A 12,355-nucleotide genomic window follows, 5' to 3' on the forward strand; every position below is an offset into this window, starting at 1 on the left:
ACCCCCTCCGTCTCCCCTCCGCCTCCTGTGGCTCCCACCCCTCCCTACAGCTGCCTGGATGAGCGTGCGGGCCGTCCAATCGGCAGCCGGAGGCAGGAATGTGAGGCGGGGCTGAGGTTAGGCTGGCTCCAATGGGCCGGGGCCGGGGCGGGCCGGGGAGCTGGCCCGAAGCTAGAGCAGCTCGGAGAAGTGAGGAGCCGCGATCAATGAGGGGCGAGCTTGCAAAGTTTGTGCCGCTCTCCCTCCGCTCTCCCTGGCCCTTGCCCGCGGCCCTGGCTGTCAGGTTCGGTGTTGCCCGACCTTGGGGTGCATGCATCGCCAGCGGGCGAGTGCGCGCGTGTGCCTGGGGACGTGCGAGAGGCGGGGAGAGGGGGGCAGCCCCAGGGGTGCAGAGAGACCCCCCCCAGAAAGAGGTGGGAGCGCCCGCCGCCGAGCTGGTGCCTAGCCGAGCCGGAGCCGGCCCTCAGAGCCCGCAGAACCCAAAGCGCACCTAAGTGACCCCCGGAGGAAGCCCGGGGCCGAGCCAGGAGGCCCTCCCCGGGCATGGTGAGGGAAGGGCCCGGGGGGAGTCAGCCCCAGCCCCGGCCCCGGCCCGACTCCGCCCAGCTCGGGAGGAAAGAGAGACTTGCTCTCTCCCCGGACGGACCGGCCATGGGCGCACAGACGCCCCAGCCCCGGTGAAAGCATGTCGCTGGCTCCGGACCGCAGAGCCCCAAGAGAGGCGGCGGCGGCGTCGTGGGGGAGCCAGGCGAGCCGGACGCCCGCAGCTCGGAACCGGGCAGAGGAAGCCTAGAACGCCGCGCCTCCTGGGCCGGCAGCCCGGGACCTGCTCCGCGTCTGCTGTCCGCGGCTTTCCTCCGCCGCCCTCTCCTCTCCCGTGGAAGTCTGAAACTTGAAGCTCTGGAGAGGGCGGACTCCCAGCCTGTGAGTACAGACCTCCCCCCCTCCCCGGGTCCCGGCTCGGCCGGGGGACGCTAGACTGGACTAGGGGGGAAAGGGGCCGACGGGACCTCCTCCGGGGGCAGGAGGAACTCCCCCCCCCCACCCCGGCTGCCCCTCCGGTCCCCCTTCTCTTCAGCCGCAACATGCCCGGGACTGGCTCTCCGGACCCCGGGAGCTTTCTGCAGATGGGCCGGGCCAGGACCGGGTTCGCAGCGCCTTGAGACCCCTCTGCGGGCTCGGCTCCGAGCCGGTGGCTGGCCTCGGCGCTGTCTCTAGTGCTCGTCGCGGGGTGAGGGCCTCTGTGTCCTGCCGGTCGGCCGCCCCTCGGACCCCGCCATGCCCCTGCGCGCTCCCCGGGCTCGGGGCCCCCGGGGGGTCTCCCCCTGGCTGCTGGCCCCGCTGCTGCTGGGGTTGCTGTGGGCGCCGCCAGGCCGGGCGGCGGGCAGCGCGGCGACGGAGCAGCGCCAGGTTTTCCAGGTGCTGGAGGAGCAGCCCCCCGGCAGCCTGGTGGGCACCATCCAGACGCGGCCCGGCTTCACCTACCGGCTGAGCGAGAGCCACGCCTTGTTCAGCATCAACTCCAGCACGGGGGCCCTGCGCACCACGGCCGTCATCGACCGCGAGAGCCTGCCCAGCGACGTGGTCAACCTGGTGGTCCTGTCCAGCGCGCCCACCTACCCCACCGAGGTCCGGGTGCTGGTACGGGACCTCAACGACAACGCGCCCGTCTTCCCCGAGCCCTCGGTGGCGGTGACCTTCAAGGAGGACAGCGGCAGCGGGCGCCGGGTCATCCTGGACACGGCCACCGACGCGGACAGCGGCTCCAACGGGGTGGATCACCGCTCCTATCGGATCGTGGGCGGCAACGAGGCGGGCCGCTTCCGCCTGGACGTCACGCTCAACCCGAGCGGCGAGGGCGCCTTCCTGCACCTGGTGTCCCAGGGCGGCCTGGACCGCGAGGCCACGGCGCGCTACCGGCTGCTGGTGGAGGCGGAGGACAAGGGCGAGCCCAGGCGCCGGGGCTACCTGCGCGTCAACGTCACGGTCCAGGACGTCAACGACAACCCGCCCGTGTTCGGCAGCTCCCGCTACCGCGCGGGGGTGGCCGAGGACGCGGCCGTGGGCTCCAGCGTGCTGCGGGTGGCCGCGACCGATGCCGACGAGGGCGCCAACGCCGAGATCCGCTACCGGCTGCAGGAGGACGGGGGCCCCTTCCACCTGGACCCCGACAGCGGGCTGCTCACGGTGCGCGAGCCGCTGGACTACGAGGCCCGGCGCCAGTACTCGCTGACCCTGCAGGCCCACGACCGGGGCGTGCCGGCGCTCACGGGCCGGGCCGAGGCGCTCATCCAGCTGCTGGACGTGAACGACAACGACCCCGTGGTCAAGTTCCGCTACTTCCCGGCCACGTCGCGCTTCGCCTCGGTGGATGAGAACGCGCAGGTGGGCACTGTGGTGGCCCTGCTGACCGTCACCGACGCCGACTCCCCCGCGGCCAACGGCAACATCTCGGTGCAGATCCTGGGGGGCAACGAGCAGCGCCACTTCGAGGTGCAGCGGAGCAAGGTGCCCAACCTGAGCCTCATCAAGGTGGCCAGCGCCCTGGACCGAGAGCGCATCCCGTCCTACAACCTGACCGTCTCCGTGTCGGACAACCACGGGGCGCCCCCCGGGACCGTGGCCCGCTCCTCGGTGGCCAGCCTGGTGATCTTCGTGAACGACATCAACGACCACCCTCCCGTCTTCTCCCGGCTGGTCTATCGGGTGAACCTGAGCGAAGAGGCGCCCCCCGGCAGCTACGTGAGCGGGGTGTCTGCCACCGACGGCGACTCGGGGCTCAATGCCAACCTGCGCTACAGCATCGTTTCCGGCAACGAACTGGACTGGTTCCACATCAGTGAACACAGCGGGCTGGTGACCACTGCCGCCGCTGGGGGCCTGGACAGGGAGCGGGCTTCCCAGGTGGTCTTGAACATTAGCGCCAGGGACCAGGGGGTCCACCCCAAGGTATCCTACGCTCAGTTGATAGTGACTGTCCTGGACGTGAATGACGAAAAACCCGTGTTCAGCCGGGAAGCCGGCTACGAGGTGACTGTGGCTGAGAATGCCCCCGCGGGGACGGACCTGCTGGTCCTAGAGGCCTCGGATGGGGACCTGGGGGACAACGGGACTGTCCGATTCTCCTTCCAGGAGACTGAGACCGAGCAGAGGTCCTTCCGCCTGGATCCCGTGTCTGGCAGGCTGAGCACCATTTCCTCTTTAGATCGAGAAGAGCAAGCTTTCTACTCCCTGCTGGTCCTGGCAGTCGATCTCGGCTCTCCTCCCCAGTCTTCTGTGACCCGGGTCAATGTGAGTCTCTCGGACGTGAATGATAACAGTCCTGTGTTTTATCCAGTCCAATACTTTGCTCACATCCAGGAAAACGAGCCAGCTGGCAGCTATATCACCACTGTGTCTGCCAGTGACCCAGACTCAGGCCCCAACGGGACCGTGAAGTATAGCATATCAGCTGGAGATACATCTCGCTTCCAGATCCATAGCCACACTGGGGTGATTTCCACAAGGATGGCCTTGGACAGGGAGGAGAAGACAGCTTATCAGCTACAGGTTGTGGCTACAGATGGGGGGCACCTGCAGTCCCCCAACCAGGCCATTGTGACCATCACTGTGTTGGACACTCAAGACAATCCCCCTGTCTTTAGTCAGGGCACCTATAGCTTTGTGGTCTTTGAGAACGTGGCCTTGGGCTACCAGGTGGGCAGTGTTTCTGCATCCACCATGGATCTGAACACCAACATCACCTATGTGATTACCACTGGAGACCAGAAAGGGGTCTTTGCTATCCACCAGGTCACGGGGCACCTGACCACAGCCAGCATCATTGACCGGGAGGAGCAATCATTTTATCAGCTGAAAGTGGTAGCCAGTGGGGGTATGGTGACAGGAGAGACCACGGTGAACATCACAGTCAAAGACTTAAATGACAATGCCCCCCATTTTCTTCAAGCGGTGGAATGGGTCAATGTGGTTGAGAACTGGCAGGCGGGGCATAGCATATTTCAGGCCAAAGCCTTGGACCCTGATGAAGGGGTCAATGGCATGGTACTCTACAGCCTGAAACAAAATCCCAAGAACCTGTTCGCCATCGATGAAAGGAATGGCAACATCAGTTTGCTCCGACCTTTGGATGTGCACGCTGGTTCCTACCAGGTAGAGATCCTGGCCTCGGATAGGGGGGTCCCCCAGCTGTCCTCTAGCTTCATTTTAACCATCTCTGTCCATGATGTCAATGACAATCCTCCAGTGTTTGACCAGCTCTCTTATGAGGTGACCCTTTCTGAGGCACAACCTGTGAACTCCCTGTTCTTCAAGGTCCAAGCTTCTGACCAGGACTCAGGAGCCAATGGTGAAATTGCCTACAGCATTGCAGAGGGAAATACAGGAAATGCATTTGGGATTTTCCCCGATGGACAGTTGTATATCAAAAGTGAACTGGACAGAGAGCTCCAAGATAGGTATGTCTTACTGGTGGTCGCCTCTGACCGAGCTGTGGAACCTCTTAGTGCTACTGTGAATGTGACTGTTATTCTGGAAGATGTCAATGATAACAGGCCACTCTTCAATAGCACTAACTATGTATTTTACTTTGAAGAGGAGCAGAGAGGTGGCTCCTTTGTGGGGATGATCAATGCAATTGATAAAGACTTTGGGCCAAATGGGGAGGTGAGGTATTCATTTGAGACTATGCAGCCCGATTTTGAATTGAATGCCATCAATGGGGAAATCACCAGTACTCACCAGTTTGACAGGGAGTCCCTCATGAGGCAGAGAGGAGCTGCTGTGTTTAGCTTCACGGTGATAGCATCTGATCAGGGCCTCCCCAAACCTCTCAAGGATCAGGCAACAGTACAGGTATACATGAAGGATATCAATGATAATGCTCCAAAATTTTTAAAAGACTTTTACCAAGCCACCATATCAGAACTGGCTGCTAACCTGACCCAGGTTTTACGTGTATCTGCCTCTGATGTAGATGAAGGCAGTAATGGACTGATTCACTATTCTGTGGTCAAGGGAAATGAGGAGAAGATGTTTGAAATAGATGGTGCCACCGGCCAAGTGACACTGGCTGGCCAATTGGATCATGAAGCCACAGCTTCTTACTCCCTTCTAATCCAAGCAGTGGATTCTGGCACAGTCTCCCTCAATTCAACTTGCACCTTAAGCATTGATATTTTGGATGAGAATGACAACACACCTTCTTTTCCCAAGTCTATCCTGTTTGTGGATGTTCTGGAAAACATGAGGATTGGTGAGCTGGTAACCTCTGTTACAGCCACAGACTCAGACTCAGGGGACAACGCTGATATTCATTATAGCATCACTGGGACTAACAACCATGGCACCTTCAGCATCAGTCCAAATACGGGGGGTATTTTTCTTGCCAAAAAGCTGGATTTTGAAACACAGCCTTTGTACAAGTTGAACATCACAGCAAAAGATCATGGGAGACCCCCTCGATCATCTACAATGTCAGTGGTCATCCACGTTCGGGATTTCAATGACAATCCTCCTACCTTCCCTCCTGGAGACATTTTTAAATCTATCACTGAGAACCTTCCTATCGGCAGTTCTGTTCTTTCTGTCACTGCTCATGATCCTGATGCTGATATCAATGGGCAATTAACCTATGCCATCATTCAGCAGATGCCAAGAGGGAACCATTTTGGCATCGATGAAGTCAAAGGGACCATATATACCAATGCTGAAATTGATCGGGAATTTGCTAATCTCTTTGAATTAACTGTAAAAGCCAGTGATCAGGCCGTGCCCATAGAAACTCGGCGATTTGCTTTGAAAAATGTGACAATTTTGGTCACAGATCTCAATGACAATGTCCCCATGTTTATATCCCAAAATGCTCTAGCTGCAGACCCTTCAGTGGTGATTGGCTCCATCCTTACAACAATCATTGCTGCTGACCCAGATGAAGGGGCCAATGGAGAAGTGGAGTATGAGATAATCAATGGAGACACAGAGACTTTTATGGTGGATCGGTATAGTGGAGACCTAAGGGTGTCCTCGGCCCTGGTGCCTTCTCAACTGATTTACAGCCTCATTATTTCAGCCACAGACCTTGGGCCTGAGAGAAGGAAGTCAACCACTGAAATGACAATCATTCTTCAGGGACTTGATGGGCCTGTTTTCACTCAACCCAAATATATAACTATTTTAAAGGAAGGGGAGCCCATTGGTACCAATGTCATCTCCATTGAAGCAGCCAGTCCTAGAGGAGCTGAAGCTCCAGTGGAGTATTATATAGTTGCAGTGCGGTGTCAGGACAAAGCTGCCGGACGTCTCTTTACAATTGGACGCCACACAGGCATTATCCAGACTGCCGCTATACTGGATCGAGAGCAGGGAGCACACCTCTACATGGTGGATGTTTATGCCATTGAAAAATCAACTGTCTTCCCTAGAACCCAGAGAGCTGAGGTAATATTTCTGTTCATATGTTGGTTCTCTACATCTATCACTTGCTTATGTCTTTTTTTTCCTATAACCACATGCCTTAATTATACTTCCTTGGAGTTTCTAGAGAGCCCAGCAGACATGTACCAAAGCATGCATGCTTTGTGATTGGTTTTTACTGTTTTCTGAGTAGTAGTTGCTTGACAAGTTTTAATCTTGGTCAAACTGAGATCTTCAGCTAGGACTTGGTGGAGAATTTGTGGGGGGCGGGGGGCATGGTGTGTTGTTCTGTTCAGGTAAAGACTTGGACCAGATGATCTCAAAGCTTCTTTGGAATGGAAAGTTTGAGATTCTTAAAGAGAAACAATCCTGTCAAAGAAAACTTTCTTATTTATTTCACTTCTTTTCCTAACTTAAGTATCAAACTATATTTAAATTATTCTTAGAATACCAAATTTCTACCAATTGATTGGCAATTTCAGAAGGGTGTAAACATAGAGGCAAAGGGTCAATGAAAAATACAGATTCTAAAATCTTGAATTTTTCTATGACCTAAATATCCTAGGTTGTAAGCCAAGGTTCTTTCGAACTTGACAATGGTGCACTGAAAGAAATGGAAAAAGCTCTTGAGGACTTAATATTATTCACATCAAGTCAGAGCACTAATTTATGTTCAGCATTTGGAACATGAGACCATGATCTTTTCCCCAAAAGTGGTGTTTTGAAACTCCTGGATGCCTTCTCAGATTAATGTGTTTAAATGCATATGTATGTAGGGACAGCTGGGTGGTCCAGTGGATAGAGCCACCAACCTTGGAATCAGGAGGACCTGAATTCAAATCTGACCTCAGACATTTGACACTTACTAGGGTTTAGATCCTGGACAAGTCACTTAACCCTGATAGCATCACATTGAGAGCCATCTGCAGTTATCTGGAGGGTGGTAACTGAGCAAACATCCCCTTACTTAAATCCAATTCACCTTCATGACATAGCATCACCCCCTGTCATCATGGTTTATTTACTTCAAGAACAAAGGACAATCAACAACAACAATGCATTTAAACACATTAATTATATATAAACATTACACGTGTGTATAGATACATACCCATGAATATGCACACATGTGTATGTGAAACTTTTAAATAGGCATACACATGCATGTAAATATATCCATGTACAGACATGCACATTTCACAGAGAGTCCCCAGGTTAAGAACTCCTGGTACAAATGAATAAAGTCCACATTTTTGACTGGTGTATTCATTGTCAGTCAGAAAACTTCCCTTTTGAAACAGGGAAGGCTCTTACGGCTTACTGTCCATCAGCTGATGCAGTTTTATTGAGGGAAATGTCATTATGTAACATGGCAGTCCACTTGGGCAGGCAAGATTAGGATTCTACAGTTGTGTTACCAATAGAACTATAGTTGGTTGAGATGTTTCCAGAGATACCTTCATATGTTTTCACTGTCCTGAGAATCTTAGTCATCTTATTCTTTCTCATGGAAGAACATGGAATGTGATGTGGAATGTTTCATCAATGAACAAAAATAATATGTTTGCCTCTTGAAACACATCAGTATTGTGTCTATATTGTTCCATGTGATGGCAGCTAAGAAGTATTGTTTCATTATTTTTGGCCACAACCATAATATGTTTGATGTCCACTAGAAATGATTTAGTCCACTATCTTCCAAATGATCTCTCCTCATTGGTATTTTTATAATTAGAATTTGTGTGTTTTTAATTGAAGGTGATATAGGTCATCTAGAAAATACTCTTAACAAGAATTGTGTGTGTGTGTGTGTGTGTGTGTGTGTTGTGAGATTTGTGAAGTGGCTATTGTGACTAAGAGGTCACTTTTTATTGTATTTTGTAAAAACAATTATGCACGTACCATTATCTTAAATAGCAAAATGCAGAAAAGTCTAAACCAGACTCAAGCTGAAACTTTTTTTTCCTCGTTTGCTATTTTGGAAGTATTCTTTCCCCCAATTCTTCAGTGGAAGGTTCTGTCAACCAGCCAAAAACGTCTACTATCAGTGTGGTTTGTGATTCTTGGCAGAGGACCAGAGACCCCTGAGCTAATGATCCTGGGGCCCATGCTTGCATTGTTTTGTGGGTAGCCTTTTCATTTTTAAGTCTTCATTTTTTTTAACTTTCCTCCTCTCAAGGACTTCGCCCTGCCTGTAGTTTTAGCTGAGTGAGCCAGATCTATCTGTGGTACTCTGACATTGCTGCATACTCAAGGATTGTGAGAGCAAGGTTTTTTCCAGCCTCCTGGTTTAACTTTGGAAGCTAGTCTCCAGGCCAAGTTTCCTTCTCAGACTATGTCTTCTCTTATTTGGTTTCTAAGTCACCAGTTCTTGTCTTTTGTTTCTTAAGGATGCAAGGCTAAGTTAGAGAACTGCTCAGTTTAATGTGTTGTTGGCTGGAATGATGATTTCTTTTTACTTAAGACCTTTTTGCCCCACTTGGCTGGTTTCTCAGGATGGAAAACTTTGGACTAGTTTGTAAACAGAATTATTTTTACTATGTAAGAAATTAGGCCATCCATCCCAAACTGAAAATGGATTTGCTAAAATGTGTGAAACCACTTATAAGGTGCCTTTTTGCCACTGGGTAAGCCAAACATTAGAGAGCATGAGCACATTGTAGGGCAATTGGAATGGCATGACTATCGTTAAAAGATGAGTTTTTTATTGTAATATATATATATATATATATATATATATACATATATATATTCATTCTGAAAAATGTCTCATTACCACCTAATGACTCACACTGGTCAAATATTTGAAAAAAAAAAGACAATGGCACAGACGTTTTCTTAATGGTTGGGGTTAGAGACTTGTTCACCTGAAGGTTAAAGGTATCACATAGAGTTTGGAGGAGCTTTCAATGCTGTTCATTTGCATTTTGAGAATTGATTGGATTTAATAGAGTGATCTTATTCAGTTCTCTTAAAAATTGTAAGGGTTAAAATAACTTCTGTGAACCAAAGTGCTGAAATTGTAAACCAAGTTTAAGTTACTGAGCAGAAACCACTCCTAAAATCAAAAGCAAATGTGTTTCTGCCCCCAGAATATTGAAAGCAGTTGCTGGGAGCTAGAATTTCATATTATTATTGGTCGCATCTTCTGAGTATATACAGTAAAATCCTCTCTTTTTTTGTCAGCACAAACATAATTAATTTACTGTGATTCTTAAGGAATAAGTTATAAATTATCGCCAGTTGTCAAGATCTGGATTAAAAAAGTCTTCCTCATTTGCAATCTTTGCTCCTATGCTTTTGATAAAGTAGCCTTCAAGGGACTATGAGGCAACAGAGTCCTAAACAAGAACCCAGGCACATCACATTCCATGGCAAGCCAGTGAGCTCATTTCAGCTACATTCTTTCTCCTTCTACATACTTTGTCATTGGAAGCAGAAGACTGCATAAAGTCATGGGGTCCACCCATTCTATACTCTTACCCTGCCCTTCCCTTCTCTGTCCCTTCATTTCCTCCCATTCCTTCTCCATTTTTTCCACCTTCCTTTCCCCGTATCTTTTTACCCCTTCCTTGTTCCTCCTGTTCATTTTCTCATCCCTCTCCCTCCACTTCACTTCCTCATGTATTCTTCTCTTTCCTCTCCCCTTTGCATTTCCCCTCTCCTCTCTTGCTCTTTCCCTCCCCCTACTCTCCCCTCCTCTTCTCCATTCTCTTATCCTTCCTTTCTCCCTTTCCTCTCCCTCATCCTCCCCTTCCCTTCTTTCCCTTCTTCATCCTATCTCCCTGTTATTGTTTTCTTCCCCTCTCCCTACTTTCCCCTCCTCCATTCTCTTCTCTTTCTTCCTCCCTCCTTTTCTCTTTTCCCTCCTGATCTCCTCCTAGCTCTCCTCTGTTCTTCCCCTTCTTTTCTTTCCTCCACTCTTTCTCTTCCATCCCCTCATTCCAATTCTCCTTCCTTAATTCCCTTTCCTCCCATCCTGGTTAAGCTTCTACAAAGGCTTCTTCTCTAGTTGCAGAAACATCACATCTCAAACTTAATCCCTTTTTGCTCCAGGGGAGTGACATTAGACTACTTCTACAAAGTGAAAATTTTCACATTTTCCTTTTCCTTTCCAATTCTTCTCTTTTTAGTTTCAAACCAGGGGCAATGGACAATTTCTTTAGGATTAGAGAACTCCCCAGTACGAGCAACTTTGCTCCTGTTCATGTACCATTTGGCTAGTCTTCTGAGTTCAGCATTTGGGAGACACTTCATCATCCCCATCCACCCAATAGACTTACTTCCTTTACTTTATTAGGCATAGGCTGGTGGTTTAGCTGAGAAGGCAGCAACAGTTCTGCACTGTAGACCACAGTCATCTAAAATCTGACCCAATTTGCCTAAAACAGTCCAACCTCACATTAAACTTTACAATCAGAGGTAGACACAGAGGCTGCTTCTGGCTTTGGCAAAAGTTCATGGAATCAATATGGATCCCTAGAACTATGAGCATTATGGATCCAGGTCATATAATCATAAGAAAATTAGTTGTTAGAGCACAGGACAAGAGATGAAGAAACCCATGTTCACTGAAAGTTGGGGCTAAATAGCTAGTAGATATGATTAAAATATATGAACTGGACTCTGAGAAATGGGTTGAGGTAAGGGTACAATGTGGAAGAGTCAAAACTTGAAAGATGTACAGAAGCTTGAAGAAAAATGTCTGAAACTCAGTGGAATTTTCTGGGAATGAAACAGAGAGGTACCTTCTTTACCAAGAGGGTCAAGATCTGCCAACATCTGGGCAGCTGCAGGACAAGTATCCATTCTAGGGCATGGCTAGAGAGAAGAGAGGAAGATAGAACTTAACAAAGAATGAGCATCTTATTGTATCAGACAATGTTCTCTCAATATTTCTATGTAACAGGAAAATAAGAGCTGTCACTGATGTAGTGGTTAATATGTAGCATGCCTGGTACTGAGGGCTTTACAAATATTATCTCATTTAATCTTCAAACCAATGCTACAAGGTAGTTGCTATTACTATGCCCATTTTACAGAGGGGAAACTGGGACAAACAGAGGTTAAGTAACTTGCCTATAGTCACTTATCTACTAAGTATCTGAGATTAGATATGAACTCTGCTCTTCCTAACTTCTGACCTGGGGCTCTATCCACTGAATAAAAGTTTGAGCAGCTGGGGTCTAGGGGGCTCTTGACCCAGATAGCTGAGGCAAAGAAAGGTAATTGGATCTGGGTATTTTTAAACATACCATATATGTCAATCTATCATTTTAGGCTTTTTATTAAACATAAGTAAGGGGTCATTCTTCACTGCATCCAAAGGTTATAGGATCATAGATTTGAAGCTAGAAAGGTTAACTATTTTCACCACCTCATTTTACAGATGGGGAAATTGAGGTCCATTCAGGCTAAGTGACTTTCCCAAGGTCAGGTGATAAAAGCATTTTCTTATCATCACTGGAACCAAGTCTTGATTGTCTGAGTTGCTGAGAACTCCATAGCTGTAATCTTTTTCCTCTCTGTGTTTATGAATCCAAGACAGATAGACAGGCATAGTCAAGCATTCATACTATTGGGCCAGACTCTTCACTCTAAAAGTGGAAATGAAGATTTACAAAGAATTAGAATGGAACATTGAAGAATGGTTTTCTTAAAGAGTCCTAAACAGGGGGCAGCTAGGTGGTGCAGTGGATAGAGCACTGGCCCTGGAGTCAGGAGTACCTGAGTTCAAATCCAGCCTCAGACACTTAATAATTACCTATGTGGCCTTGGGCAAGCCACTTAACCCCATTGCCTAGCAAAAACTAAAAAAACAAAAGAGTCCTAAACATAGGGGTGGCCAGGTGGTGTAGTGGATAGAGCACTGGCCCTGGAGTCAGGAGTACCTGAGTTCAAATGCAGCCTTAGACATTTAATAATTACCTAGTCGTGTGGC

The 12,355-nt window shown here is 49.5% G+C and overlaps 1 protein-coding gene across 1 annotated transcript in view; it reads left to right on the top strand.

Annotated features, from left to right (window-relative positions):
- Positions 1-1,278: 1,278 nt before the first annotated feature.
- FAT4 (FAT atypical cadherin 4) overlaps positions 1,279-12,355 on the top strand; it is a 210,511-nt gene continuing 199,434 nt past the window's right edge. The window contains exon 1 of the mRNA XM_074231539.1: positions 1,279-6,438. Within this exon, the coding sequence (XP_074087640.1) occupies positions 1,279-6,438 (5,160 nt within the window). The remainder of the gene's footprint in view (positions 6,439-12,355) is intronic.

Source organism: Macrotis lagotis, chromosome 3 (genome assembly GCF_037893015.1).
Source record: "Macrotis lagotis isolate mMagLag1 chromosome 3, bilby.v1.9.chrom.fasta, whole genome shotgun sequence".
Taxonomy (NCBI): Eukaryota; Metazoa; Chordata; class Mammalia; order Peramelemorphia; family Peramelidae; genus Macrotis; species Macrotis lagotis.